Here is a 15292-nt window from a genome sequence, read left to right on the forward strand (position 1 = left end):
AATTTTTCCTTTTTAAAGTACCGGGGGGGGGGGGCGAAGGGAGGGTAGGTAAAAGATATGAACAAGCTACTGATAAAACAAATAGCCACTAAACATCTTTTTCACACATAGTTACAAGGAAAGAAAATCCCCACTTTTTAACCTATCAAAATGGTATTTCTAAAAATAAAAAAGTGATCCTTTAAAAAAACATTCTACCACAATGATATTAAATCCTGTGAGTGACGCAGACATTGAAGCACTGAGCGAGTGGAGTCTTCCATAAGAGACAGAAGCTGCTGCTTACCTGGACGACAGCTTGCATCCCTGCTGCACAAAGTTATTCAGATTCCCAGTCGCTGCAAGTAACAGCCCCAGGTATGGAGGAGAAGGCTTCATCGGCCTAGAAGAAAACTCAGGATGGAATTGGACACCAACAAAATAAGGATGATCTGAAATGAGAACAAGCATGATGCAGTTGAGATGGAAAAACGGAAACTGCTTTCAAGGTCTTATTTTTAGATTCAAAACTCATGAAATGGTCATGAACATCACTTTCATTATCTATTTTCAGAGAGGAATTTCAAATTGTAAACATGGATCACTTAGTGAGTGATCCAGAATTTCAGCTGAAGAGGGCATTAGAGTGAGTATAACTTGTCAATTGGTAAGGCGAATTCTGCTTGCCCAAAGTCTGCCACATCATAGGCCCTGGTAGGCTAATGTTGACCCAATCTCCATTGTCTCTTCAGAACCAGGAGGCTGTTGTGCAAACTGAGCAGAGAAGCACTGCATAGTTTGGAATTGGGAAGGGAGTAAGCCAAGGTTGGATACTCTCTCCATATCTATTCAATCTGTACGCTGAGCAAATTATTCAAGAAGCTGGACTCTACGAAGAGGAATGTGGCATCAGGATTGGAGGGAGACTCATCAGTAACCTGCGTTATGCAGATGACACAACTTTACTTGCTGGAAGTGAGGAGGACTTGAAGCACTTGTTGCAGAGGATCAAGAAATGCAGCCTTCAGTATGGATTGTGTCTCAATATCAAGAAAACAAAGATTCTTACCACTGGACTGATAGGCAGTATCATGATGGATGGAGAGGAGATTGAAACTTGGATCCACAATTAACACCCTTGGTACCAGCAATCAGGAAATAAGGAGACACACAGCACTTGGAAAATCTACAGTTAGGGACCTCTCCAAACTATTGAGGAGTAGTGATGTCAGTGTGAAGACAAAGGTCTGCTTCAGGCCATAGTCTTTCCTATACTAGCTATGCATCTGAGAGCTGGACAATGAATAGGAATGACAGGGAAAGGACTGACACCTATGAGCTGTGGTGTTGAAGAAGAGCACTGAACATCCTACAGACGGCCAAGAGAACACACAGATATATCTTGGAGAGGATGCAACCAGAATGCTCTTTGGAGGCAAGAATGATGAGCCTTTACCTCACATACTTTGGGCATGTTTCATAGGAGGTGCTATTCGTTGGAGAGGGACATGATGTTGGGAAGGGCGGAGGGTCAGTGAAGGAGAGAAAGACCCTCAACCAGGTGGACTGACACGGTGACTGCTACTCTGGGCTCCTGTGTGTCAGCAAGTGTGTGGATGGTGCAGGTCAGAACAGGGTTCATATCTTTTGTTCATAGGGTCGCTATGAGTCATGTTGGACTCGACGGCACCTAACAACAAGAGTCATTCTTTCTCTTAGATGGCTTCATGCCATTTCCTATAATGTACTCTTTCACTTCCCAAGGAAAAGATGCCCTGGGATAAACCAACACAACTAGAACCCAAAGGGCTACACCTAGAAATGCAAAAAGTACAGCTGCATTTCTAGTCACCTTTGAGGTTGCATATTAACGGATCTTAGTCTGCCCTCCACACAGCTGACCTAGCACGCAGATTTCAGCCTCCACTAGCTTATCACTAGTGATGCTGTTGTTGTTGTTATGTGCCATCGAGTCGTTTGTGACTCACAGCGACCCTATGTACAAGAGCCCTAATTGCCGTTCTATCCTGTGCCAACCTCACTGTCTCAAACACATTCACTCCCACCACTCCACTCACAGAATCGATCCATCTCATAGAGGATCTTCCTCTCCTACGCCATCCTTCCACTCTCCCAAACATGATGTCCCTCTCCAAGGACCAGTCCCTCCCTGCAACATGCCCAAAGTATGTCAGACGAAGCTTCAGAATCCTTGACTCCAAGGAGCATTCTGGCTTTACCCTCTCCAGGACAAACCTGTTTGTTCTCCTAGCAGTCCATGGTATATTCAATACTCTTCTCCAGCACCACAACTCAAAGGCATCAATTCTCTTTCTATCATCCCTATTCACTGTCCAACTCTCTGATGCATAGCACTATAGCAAAGACTATAGCCTGGATCAGGTGCACCTTAGTCTCCAGCCTGACGTCGTTGCTCTTCAATAATCTTGACAGGTCCCTCACAGCTGACTTTCCCAATACAATTCGTCTCCTGATTTCCTGGCTGCTGTTACCAAGAGTGTTGACTGTGGAGCCAAGTAAACGAAAACTGTTAACTATCTCAATCTCTTCACCATCCATACTGATGCTGCCAATTGGCCCAGTGGTGAGAATCTTTGTTTTCTTGATATTTGAGCTTCAATCCATATTGAAGACTGCAGTCCTTGTGATGAGGTCTCTATAATACAAGGATGGTCTCCAAAATGTTAATGGCATTATGTAGACAGGTGGCAAAAATCTGAGCTCCTTTTCTTCCTTATACTTTGCTATATTGTATGAACTATTACAGTGAACATATGGAATGCACTACTTATATTATTAGAGGAAGACATTGCACTATTTTCATTTTGAGAGTTCTAAGTATCCAGAAGTTGCAATCTACTCAGCAGTAACTATCAAAAAACAAGAAGAAGCACCATCAGAGCAATACAAGCTGTCTCGAATTAATAGAAGCAGAAAAGTAGGTTTCTAGAATGCCTTACTTTGGGATGCTAAGAACTAAATGGACAACACGTCCAACCCGGAGTGGAAACTTTCTAAGATTCCAAATTCCTACCTCCACTCTCAATGCTTATATAAAAGATCTGAAAAGAAGATTTCAAAAGCTGTTTCAAGAAAATACAGTAAACCATTTCAATGAAATGTGTAAAGACCTGGAATTAGAAAATCAAGAGGGAGAAGACAGCATTCTTCAAGCTAAAAGAAGGGGGGGAAGTCAAGTCTCAAATCTCAATGTTGGAATCTACTCAAGAATGGCACACAAATTCATGAAATATTTTTATATGATCCTAGAGAATTGTCTACAGAGCTCAGGTGGCCTAGTGGTAAGGCATTACACTGCCGACTCAAAGGCAGGGAGATCAAATCCATCAGCTGTTCTTCAAGAGAAAGATGAGCAATCTCCTCTTATGTGATTTATAGCCTCTGAAAAGCCACTGGAGGGTCAGCTACAAGTCACTTCTGACTCGATGGCACATAACAACAAGACAGATATGTCCACTTACAAACAACTCCTAGTCAACAAAGAGTTGAAGTTCATTAAACGAGAAAAAGAGTCTCTTTAACAAATGTTTCTAGCAAAACTGGATGTCCATCTGTAGAAAAATCAAACAGGACCCAAAGCCATACCTCACATCATAAACAGAAACTCACTCAAAATGTATCAAAATCCTAAATAGAAAACCTGTGATTGTAATGATCATGGAAGGGGGGAAAACCCAAAATATGCACACACAGTAGAAGATGAACTAGAGAAATGAGAGCTAAAAATGAAATGTTTATGCTCATAAAAATATTGTCTAAAAGAATAAAAAGAGAATTTACAGATGAGTAAAAAAATAAAAAGGTGGGGCCACAATATATTTAAGGGTTTAATTGCTAAAATTTGTAGAAAGAGGCTACTGACTGGCGGGACCCAGAAATCAGGCAAAGGCAGACTCATGGTCCTAAAAGACTATCCCTGGACCATCTGGGAGACCAGAAAAACTGCATAAGCAAAGTAGAGCTTGCACAGTTTCAAAGAGTGGGGCCATTGTCTCCTGGATCTCAAAGGGTGAGGTTACAACCTTGAAAGTTTCAAAAAGTCAGATCTTTGTCAACTCAGCTCCAGAGTGTAAAACTGCTATTAAGTTGCACAAGGGGGACCTTTGGATGACTGCCATCCAAAGCTGAGGGGATGAGGCTGTCACACCCAGTGACAGGACAACAGGGTCTGCTAGGGCTCAGGCGGTGGTGTTCCATTCAGACGGACTAGGGGATTAAGACCACCCAAATCTGTGACATTTCTGTTACTGTGCCACCAGATTACTAGCCAATGTCACCGGCCATCTTGTGTAGACATTGTTTAATGGCCACCTAAACTACTGTGTAAATCTTCAAAGAGAACACAATAAAATGTGCAACAATGAATGAATATTTTTTAAAAAAGAAAGTGAACTAGGGGAGGGGGATAGAAGGGAGAGGGAAGAAAATATACAACAATGAATAAATGAAAATCCAACTTTTCTGTAAATTTTCATTAAAAATCACAAGAAAAAGTTTTTGAAACAGGAAAACACTTTTAAAAAAAATTGAGCAAGTTTCATGTAAGTCACAGTCACATGTGGCTAGTAGCTATGATATACAAATGCTGCCAAATACTTGTACAGAAATGAGTGCAGAAATATCCAGTGTTGAAACCCTCTACGTCACATCAAGAAAGAAGCCTGCTCAAATTCGGACGCTCAAATGTGAACGCTTATTGCAGCCTTGAAAAAAGCAGAATATAAGTCATCCACACTAAGAGAAGAAACTAAGTGGTTGTTGTTGTTATGTGCCGTCGAGTCGTTTGCGACTCATAGCGACCCCATGTACAACAGCCCTAAACTGTGCTGTATCCTGTGCCAATCTCATTGCCTCTGACACACCCATCCCGAGTACCCCAGTCACTGAATCAATCCACCTCATAGAGGCTCCACTCTACCCAGCATGATGTCCCTCTCTAAAGACCTGTCTCTCCTTACAACATGTCCAAAGTATGTCAGATGAAGCCCCAGAATCCTTGCCTCCAAGGAGCAGCCTGGTTTAATCCTCTCTACGATGAATCTGTTTGTTTTCTTGGCAGTCCATGGAACATTCAATACTCTTCTCCAGCACCACAGCTCAAAGGCGTCAATTCTCCTTCTATCCTCCCTAGTCATTGTCCAACTCTCTGATGCATAACAAGTGATTGCAAAAACCATGGCCTGTATCAGGCGCACCTTAGTCTCCAGAGAGACACTGTTGCTCTTGAGTATTTTGGAGAGGTCCCTAACCGCAGACTTTCCCATCGCAATACGTTTTTTTATTTCCTCGCTACTGGTGCCAAGAGTGTTGACCATGGAGCCGAGCAAACTGAAGCTGTGAACAATCTCAATCTCTTTGCCATCCATCCTGATGCTACCGATTGGTCCAGTGGTGAGAATTTTTGTCTTCTTGACATTGAGCCTCAGTCCATATTGAAGGCTGCAGTCCTTGACCCTCTGCAGTAAGTGCATGAGGTCCTATGTACAACACAACACTAAGTGGTAGAACTTCAAATCTAGATACAGTAAATCATTCAGCACTGTATCTGAGGATGTCTTTGAAAGAAGCGAAAAGCAATTGTGTTTGTGTACCAATATACAGAGAGGTCATGCAATGGATCATGCCAGAGACAGGCACAGAATATCTGAATTAATGTTTCGTGGTCTGAATCGCTCTCCACAAATATCGCCTATGACACTATGAGGGATGAGACTACAAAGCTGTTCTTTTGATATGACGTCCCATCAGTCAGAGAAAAGACCTTTTACATAATGGTCCTTTTTTTTTTTAAGGGGCTACCTTGCTTTTTTAAAAAAATAATATTCATTGCAGCACATTTTCTTCCCCCTTCTCCCCTTCCCCTCCCCAGCGCACCCTGTAATGCACCCCTTGTTCCAGATTATTATCATACATATAATGCCTGACCGTACATTCCTTTCACATCGTCCTTCTCTTCATCTGTTCTATCGAATGCAGTCTTGCATACTGTTCTTAAGTGCTTTGAACTATATTCTGACATTCTACTAACATCAAGATTTGCTGTCTTTTTCGAACTTTTTAGGAATGGAGGAATGGTGAAGATTTAAGAATACGCTTCTAAGAGTGAACTCAGATCAAAAGTCTTCCAGGGGCTTTCCCTTAACAAAATGAATTCCCTTGCAGCCAGCTTTCAAAACCTGCCAGGTTTTAAAGCATCTCTCATTTCCTTCCAAGCCCCAGGAAACTTGAAAGCATTGGTGGGAGTCTAAATCCTTGTGATATAACCGTCTTCTCAGTGTTTGCTGACAATAATGAGAACCAGGAGGGTTAGAAGAGTGTGAGTGAGAACGGTCTATATGGAAACAAATTGACAACAGCAACGGGAAAGGTTAGATAGGACACCTTAGGGGGCAGTGAGTCCAAGTTAATAAAGGAGGGCCAGCCCTGAAAAGGAGGGGGGGAATGCTTGCAGAACCCTAAGAACGTCATTAATATCACTGAATTGTACATGGAGAGACTGTTCAATTGGTATTATGTTTTGCTGTGTCTATTCTTAACAGCAACAACAAAACCATTTAGAAGAAAGGTAAGCGGAAAAAATGAGTAAGAAAAAAATACAATGATAGGGAAAATTTTCCAACAGAATAGATTTCTTCTTAACTAAAGAAAGCAAGGTGCAGAACTGTGGGCTTCATTTCTAGTATTTCTTGGGGGGAAAAGCTATCATCACATGCACACTCTCTCTGAAGTAATAACAGGGAGACAATGGTTGCCTCTGGGTTGCTGGAAGACCAAGGGGAAAGAAGTGTTTTCACTGTCTATCTTTTTATAACTTATAATACTTTTTCCTATTAAATTTTCACCTCCGGGGGGAAAAAAGAGTAAGTATTTTAACCAAGTAAATAAACAATAACTTAAGAAATTCTCTGTCCTCTCCCATGAAAAAGCTTGAAGAGATGCCATACCAAACAGGGATCCAGACTGGGAAAATTCCAAATGATTTCCCTTTCCAGCAGGAAGAGGGGAGAAAATATATTCTCACTTTTCTAATTCAAAGGGATCTCTGGTGGCATAATGGTAAAGAGCTGTGCTACCCATCCAAAGGCACATGGTTTGAATTAACTGTTCCTGTGTGATTTACAGCCTCTAAACCCACAGGAGGGTCAGCTATGAGTTGGTTCTGATTCAATAGAATATAACAACAACATTCTAATTCGAGTTCAAAATGTTAGGTATGGTAGAAACAGAAAAATGAAAGAGTAAAGCATGGGTTGATAATCTTGGGTAGACTGTCCCGTGAAAACAAGCCAAGTGAAGAGAATTCTGGTGGCAGAAGCCAGCCTGTGACAGTTGATGGCCCTGGGTAGGTTCCTTAACTTCTTGGCACCCTAGTCCATCTTCTGTGAAGCGGGAGTAGCATCGCTTGCTTTGTAAGTTCGATAGTGTCGGTAGAGTGTCCACCAAGGAGTCAGGTGTCCAGGGAGTGCACGGGGAATATCCATGGGTTTCCTGCTCTCAGGGCTCAGGTCAAAGACTGCTGTGTTCAAAGAACCTTCTCTGAACTTCAATCAACCTGCTCAGAACTAAGTATTCAAACAAAGAGAAGCAGAAAGGCAAGACGAGAGAGAAGAGCAGTTTGAAGTAGAGAACAGAGACACGGGATGAGAAGGGAAAGGAGTAGGAATGTCAAAAGGAGACTAAGAAGTCTACGGTACCTGGGCCTGAAGCACAGAGACTGAAAAGACAGGCTCTAGAGCATCATGCAACCTGCAAGCTCAATCGATACGCGTTCATCCCACCAAGTCACAGCACATGCACTGCACTGGCTAGCCCTGTCCTCTTCAGGGCTGGAGGGGAGTCACTGTGCAGCGGGCCTGAGGGCAGTCATGGCTATGTGAGCCCCGCCTCAGCTTGCCTCCCAAACACGGATTCTACTCACCTTGACCACTCACTACAGGTTGGGGACATGAAGGGGAAGAAAAGCGAAACAAGTTCAGCTTGGCTCGGCTCTCTCCTCCACCAACATCTAACAAAGCCAGAAGACATTTTGGGTTGTTCCAGCCTAGAGAAGCAGGAGCAAACGATTGCTTTCTAGTCAAGGGTGCTGGTCAACATGCTGCAATGCACAGAACGTTCCCCCACAGTAAAGAAGTCTCCAAACCTCACCACGGCTAGGACTGACAAGCCTTGGACAAGGAGCTTGATGGCACTTTAACAGAGATAAAGATGAGACTGGAGTGCATGTGGATTTTGTTTTAAAGTCGCGGAGTTGCATGTGCCAGGAGAACATCCAAATGTTCACATCAGTTGGAATGAGATGTTTACACACAGGCTTAGCAAACATGTCTACAAAGAACCAAGCAGTAAATAAAACAAACCCCAAACTCCTACAACATCAAGTGGATTTTGATCCAGTAGCCCTCCGTTAGCTTTCTGAGGCTGTAAATCTTAAACATGAAGAGGTTCATCTTTCTTCCTCCCACGGAGCAGCTGATGGGATTGAACTTTTAACCTTCAGGTTGGCAGCCCAACATGAAGAAAAAGAGAGGAGAACAGCAGTTACCCCGGGCACCCCATGGCTTTGCAGATCTGAATGAGCAGAAGTGGGTGAAGATGAACACACTGTCTAAATCTACACAATTTTGTTACCAGCAGACAGTCGATGTCTAAGGCTCTCTTCCTTGGTAGAAGTCAATCCCTCTGTGTTGTGTTTGGGCTCGTAAGGAACCTCTGAGTGTAGCCTTTAGTGTCCCAAATTTAAAACCAGCTCATGATTCACCATCAGGAATGAGCAGTAGGGAAAGGCAGAGGCCCAGACGGCATCAAGAGGCAGGTCTAGGAGTAAAGACCTCAATACCAGGCACCAGTAGATGGATGGGCACTGTGCCATCTTTCCGCAGAGGAGAACAAGTAGAATGCTACCAATCAGCGAGGTGCCTTCCTTTCCCAGAGAACTTAACCTAGTGGCTAACACACAAGGCAAACTCCCCAAAGAGAGGCAGCAGGTGCTGAAGGTGGCATCTCTTTGTAGAACTGGTTGACTGGGAACAACACACCACTTTCTGGTAGGCTCAGAACTAAAGGACCCTCAGGTAATTAGGATTACAAGTAGCCTATTAGTTCATCCTTCCGTCCACGGAAGTAGCAGTCAAGAAATGAAAAGATAAAAAAAAATTTTTTTAAAAATGAAAAGATGTGCGGCACTGGGAAAATCTGCCGTCAAAGGCCTCTTTAAAGTGTCAATGAACAAGGACACCCCTTTAAAAACCAAGGTGTGCCGGATTCAAGCCACAGTACATTCAACCGCTTCATATGGATGCGAAAGTGAGTAAGGAAGAGGAAGAAGGAAGGATGACTTTGAGTTGTGGTGTTACAGAAGAGTGTTGAATATTCCTCTGCGTTGCGACGTTAGAGCAGAGTCCTGAATACTCCACGGATGGACAAAAGAACAAACAAGTCTGTCTTGGAGGAAGTGCAGACGGTGCCCCTCGGAGGCCAGCATGGTGAAGCTTCACCTCACTTCCTTTGGGCTTGTTGTCTTTGGAAGAGGACACCATACTTGGAAGGTGGGCGGTGAGTGAAGCAGAGAGAGCCCTTGGATGAGATGGCCTGACACAGTGACTATGACAGAGCGCCGGAACAGAGCAGAGGCTGTGCTGATGGCACACGATCGGATAGAGCTGTGGTCTACTGGGTACAGGGTCACTTTAAGTTGGAGTCCATTCAGTGATACCTAAGAACAACTGTGTCGGGCACTTGGCAGCTGCACATGTAGCTCAAAGGCAAGTAGGGAGGAAATGAAAAAATGGGCCTCAAATTCTATCCTCTGACATCTATGGGCACCACACAGCTTTTCAAGAACGAAGCGTCCACTTACGTGCCACTTCAATTATTTCCATTCTCTCCCCATCGACGTCCTGAGCTACGAAACGTAAGTCACTGTGCTCAAATTGGTCAATCAGCTTAGGGTTCACCTGGGAAGACAGGAAATGAAGTGTTTTTAGTCAGCAGGGCCATTCAGGCTCATCTGTTTACGAAAAGGTTCTTCATCAACGGGCTGGGTGTCCCATTTCAACAATGCAGCCGAGTCACTCAGGGGCATGGACCACACCAGCCTGTCAGAGGGGCTGCAACTGCAATGACTGTCAATGACGTTTCTGTAGAGTTTCAGCAGAAAATGTATTACTTCTATAAAAATACCCCTGAAGTTCAACAACAAAGACATTTTGCATAAGCCCAGTACACGTACTGATATACCCACAAGGCTAAAACTCTATGTCAAGCTTCCTTTTTGAATCTTCTAACGGGCACTGGATGTGTCAGTTTTACTACATATCAACGATGCTTTGAATGTAGTTTTGTCTGTACCACTACAAGCACACAGATGTTTTAACTGCTGCTGCTGTGGTTTTTTTCTTTCTTTTTTTTTAATGCAACATATTCTTTTTTTACAGCTTATTCTCACCATTTAATTTTTTCCCCATTCATTCATTGTTGCACAGCTGCTGCTGCTGTTTTTATAGTCACTGGTTTTGTCAAATTTTGTGGCGTTTTAGCTACAATATTATGTAATTAGTATTTATGAGGCAATAACAATAATATTTTTTTAATTTACTTTATTTTATTATTTTTTGTGTGTGTACCATCAAATTGGATCTGACTGGTACTGATTGCCCCTCCTTCTCCAGCAAAGCATCCGGTGGATTCGAACCGTATACTTCTGAGATTACAGTGCAGCTTCTTGCCAACAATAATATTTTTTAAATGAAAGATAACGATTAAAGGAAAAGGCGAGAAAACTTTTTTTCCCCCAATTTCTACTCAGGTACTAATAATGTTGTGATTCTAGGTAGAAAGGTGCAAAGAGTTTTGGTGTTGCTATTTGTCTTATGTTCTCCAATGCTACTGGAACACAGACACCACAAGGTGGGTGGCTTTAACAGGCAGGAGTTAGCTCCTTTGCAGCTAGGAGACTGGCAGGCCAAGTTCAGAGAGCCGCCTCTAAGGGAAGGCCCTCTTTCTCTGTCAATTGCGGAGGCAAGACCTTGTGCCCTTGAAGCTGCAGGCCCAGCTTTCCTTCAAGTCTGCCATGTGTCCTGGTTTTCCTGGGTATTAAAGATCTTCACTGCACGGGGGCCAAAAAGCCGCACTCCACCCCAGCAATTATTTCAAGAAGGTACGCAGGTCCCATCTTGGCTTGATTTTGTCCCCTTTTATTTCTAGTGAAGTAAAAGGTTTTTAAAGCCACACCACAGGGGAACTCCTTGTACATCTGATTGGCCTTGTGATAAGGAGCTCCTGTGGCCTCGTGGCAAGAAGCTGCGCTGCAATCCCAAAGGCACACGGTTTGAATCCACCAGGTGTTCTGCGGGAGAAAGGCCATCACCTCTCGTGTGATTTACAGCCTCTGAAAACCCGCCGGAGGGTCAGTTATGGGTTGGATCCAATGAGTCCAACTCAATAGCACATAGTTATAACAACAGGGCTGTGATGGGGGCTATAGGGGCTTAGCCCTTAGGGAGCTGGGCTGCTAACCCAAACAGGGCACTTCTCTGGCAGTTCAAATCCACTAGTGCTCAGTGAGAGAAAGATGGGCAGTCTCTTCCCTTGAGATTTACAGCCTCGGAAGACCTACTGGAGGATCAGCTGTGCATCCGTTCTGACTCCACAGCAATGAGTTTTGAGAGTTTAGGGCCACGATGGGATCAGGGAGCACTGCTTTCCACCCTTAAGACTCCTGGCACTATGTGGTTTACCAGATCACTGGGGATCATTGCACATTACAAATTACACCCTCATGCATGTGTGTATTCAATCTATGTTAAAACTCCTATTATGTAAAAACATTACCTATCAGCAACTCACACCACTACTTAGCACATTATTCCATGATTACGTTTGATACAATATCTCACTGAGGATTCTATATGGTCTGGTGCAGAAGCTAGTGCATGAAAGGTAGGAAATGGACACCATGGAGTCTTAAACGGGGGCCCCAGCTCTAGTAACGCCACTGTTAAGGTGCTCAGATTCATGTCATTTCCTCCAGGGATGAGTCCCTAGCAGCACTGGATTCCTTTCCTTTAAGTCCCTGTTTACCCAAAGGCAAAAGAAAGGGGCAGGGGGCGGGGGGGCTATGGAGAAATCAGTGCTGATGGCACCTTGACATAGGTGATGCAGTCAGGGTGGCAGAGTGTCAACATGCCCTGTGGCCAGACATCATTCCACTCCACGTGGATCCTCTGAAAGTGGAGACCATGGGGATTTGGCACATGTCCTAGAGCCCCACAGATGTCACCATTGCAGGACAGCTTTTCCAGTGGCCCCACACAATCACAGGGTCCATACTCCATGGAAACCGAGCACAAAGGCCTTACCTCATACCGATGCCTGTGTCTTTCTTCCACATAAGAAACGTCACCATACAGCTTCCCTGTAAAGATACAAGGGAAATTAGCCAAGGGGTCATGACTTCAGCCACACCCATGGCATCTGTGGGAGGGATGCATCTTTGGTCTCCATCCACCCCACTGCCGTCAAGCTGATCCTGACTCATGGATACCCCAGAGACCTCCAGAGGACCCCACAGAGCTCACGGAGACCCTGCAGAGCTCACAGTGACCCCGCAAAGCTCATGGGGACCTGACAGAACTCAGGGGACCCCACAGATCTCATAGGGACCTCAAAGAGCTCATGAGGATGCCACAGACCTCATGGGAACCCCTCAGAGCTCAGAGGACCCCGCAGACCTCATAGGGACCTCAAAGAGCTCATGAGGATGCCACAGACCTCATGGGAACCCCTCAGAGCTCAGAGGACCCCGCAGACCTCATAGGGGCCTCAAAGAGCTCATGGGGACCGCACAGGGACCCTGCAGATCTCACAGTGACCACACTTACATCACAGGAAACCCACAGAGCTCTCAAGAACCCCACAAAGCTCACAGGAATCATGCAGAACAGTGCCGCTAGCCCCGAGGGCATCCACAGCTGGGGTCTGGCCACCAGCAGCCTGCCACGACTTTCTCCCAAGCAGCAACTGGTGGGTTCGAAATGCCGACCTTTGGATTAGCAGTCAATTGCTCTAACCACTGCACCACCCAGTTTCCTGATCCTTCCATCAGAGGCCTGCCAATGAACTAGACTCCAGGCAGCCACCACCTAGCTTTCTCCTCTTCTAGGAGAAGATGACGATGCTTTCACTGAAATCCTCAAGCGTTCCTCAGGGAACAATGCCCACGGAGAAGGGGAAGCCCACAGCCTGCAGGTCCCCCAAGTCCATGGACTGGGCGGGTCTGCCCGCTTTTAACCCACCAGCCTGCAGCACTCACTGCGTCACACCAAGCCGAGGCTTCTGTGCAGATCCTGAACAAGCTCGCTTACAAAAGGTGAAAACGGAGCCTAGAGACACGCAGTGGCTTCCCAAAGCCTCCCCATGGACCAGCACAGCCAGCTGTTAGGCTCAGAGCTCACACATCTGGTCAAGCTTTCTCTAGGCACCACTGGGTAACACACTGGCTTAGGCGCACCTTGACTACATACTTACAAACGGCAAATACATTGCTACATACATGCCATAATTTACATAAATGAGTAACATCTGATGGAGAAAAGAAGCAAATTCACTTAGCCTTTGAGCCTGAAACACCTAAGTATTTGTTTCAAAAGTCAAGGAAGACAGCATGTCCTGCTGAGTTATTTTGTGAGGACCAATCAGAAACACACAGAGAGCATCAGGCCTGGAGGGATGCCAAGTTCTCAGCCACATGTGGGACCAGGTGGTGCCTGGCGAACTGGACTGAAATGCCCAGGTGCCCCAGAATGGCATCTGCGGCACATGACTTCATCTCTCTGCGCCTCTTTAGTGACACAACTTTCAGCCACGAGACCTGGCAACAGGGTTGAAGCCCCAGAATGGCATCTGCAGCACATGACTTCATCTCTCTTCACATCTTTAGCGACACAACTTCCAGCCACGAGACCTGGCGACAGGGTTGAAGCTTGATCCCTGCTTCACCTCTAAACTCCAACAGAATCTGAGGCAGGGGACACTCTAAAAAGAATTGCATTAGAAAGTTCGAGATAGACTGGAGGAAGGGAGGGAAGGATTTGAAACAAGAGTCAAAAAGATAAACAAGGCCTAGAGAGACTGGTGGAAGCCCCGAGGCGAAGGCCCTCAGTCACCCCTGGAGCAAAGTTCAGCCCTGAGACTCAACTTTCAGCCACACACTAGACAGGCCTATAAGGTGGACAGTAGCACCAGGGATGCAGGCCTTAGAATAACCAGCCATGGAGGGTCAGAAAGAGTGGCAATGGCTCGAGGATAAAGCCCAGGATGCAGCAAGGGGTAGGGATAGAAGGACTAAGAGGAAACAAGAATCACAGGGATGAAATGGGAAGAGTGTTGTTACATGGTGGGAATTATAGTTAATGTAAAAAACCAAAATACACATGAAAACCAATCTTCTTTGAAAACTTTCACTCAAATCACATCTTAAAAATAACAAACCAAGTCCCAAAATGAAGTGCTGCTTAATTCAGCAGACAGCAGGGAGTGGAGGCTTGGGAAGACTGAAGGTCTCAAGCAAGAAAGACCAAAGGCTTCCTGCCCTGTCCTTTGGGCTTCTCAACTGGGAAGAGGAGATGCCAACGACAGCATTCTCTTACAGCTCAGTAAGTGCAGACAACATGGCCTGCAGCGCCTCTGTCCCTGCAGACCGAGCTCCCGGGAAGTTCTGAATTCTAGGGAATGCTAAGGATGGCTTTGGGAAGAAAATGAACATAGTGGGGGCTCCTTGAGAGAATGCCAACATGCCACCACACTGGGCTCATTCAAGCCTGAATAGGAAAGCAACTATCACGTCATGAAAGTTAAAGGGGAAACGGAAAATACTAGCACAATGACTTGCTGCTGCTGTGTGGCCTCGAGCTGACTCCGACACACAGTGAGCCTGTGAGGCCAAGCAGTCCTGCCGCATAGGACTTCCTAGGCTTTAACTCCACGGAAGGGAGCTCTAGTGGCTTAGTGGCAAGGAGTTGTGCTGCCAACTCAAAGCTGCGTAGTTCGAATCCACCACTGACTCTGCAGCAGAAAGATGGGCAATTTCTTCCCATGGGATTTACTGCCTCCGAAAACCCACTGGAGGTGTCGGTTCCAACTCAATTCTACATAACAACAAACTTAACATTAACAAGCTGTCACATCTTTAAGAGCCAAGAGCTTAACTGCTGCATCACCACAGCTCTTTCAGCACAAGTAGAAAAATGGAAGGGGGGAATGAATATGAATATAT

At 45.1% G+C, this 15292-nt stretch overlaps 1 protein-coding gene across 1 annotated transcript in view; it reads right to left on the reverse strand.

The window, feature by feature from the left end:
- Positions 1-282: 282 nt before the first annotated feature.
- The window catches only part of CTPS2 (CTP synthase 2), a 107762-nt gene continuing 92752 nt past the window's right edge, over positions 283-15292 (reverse strand). Inside the window, exons 14-16 of the mRNA XM_006892430.1 lie at positions 12378-12433; positions 9878-9974; positions 283-431 (exon numbers count right to left, since the gene is read on the reverse strand). Coding sequence (XP_006892492.1) covers positions 283-431; positions 9878-9974; positions 12378-12433 — 302 coding nt within the window. The remainder of the gene's footprint in view (positions 432-9877; positions 9975-12377; positions 12434-15292) is intronic.

This window comes from Elephantulus edwardii, unplaced genomic scaffold, assembly GCF_000299155.1.
Source record: "Elephantulus edwardii isolate Elephantulus edwardi_28Jun2011 unplaced genomic scaffold, EleEdw1.0 scaffold00115, whole genome shotgun sequence".
Lineage (NCBI taxonomy): Eukaryota > Metazoa > Chordata > Mammalia > Macroscelidea > Macroscelididae > Elephantulus > Elephantulus edwardii.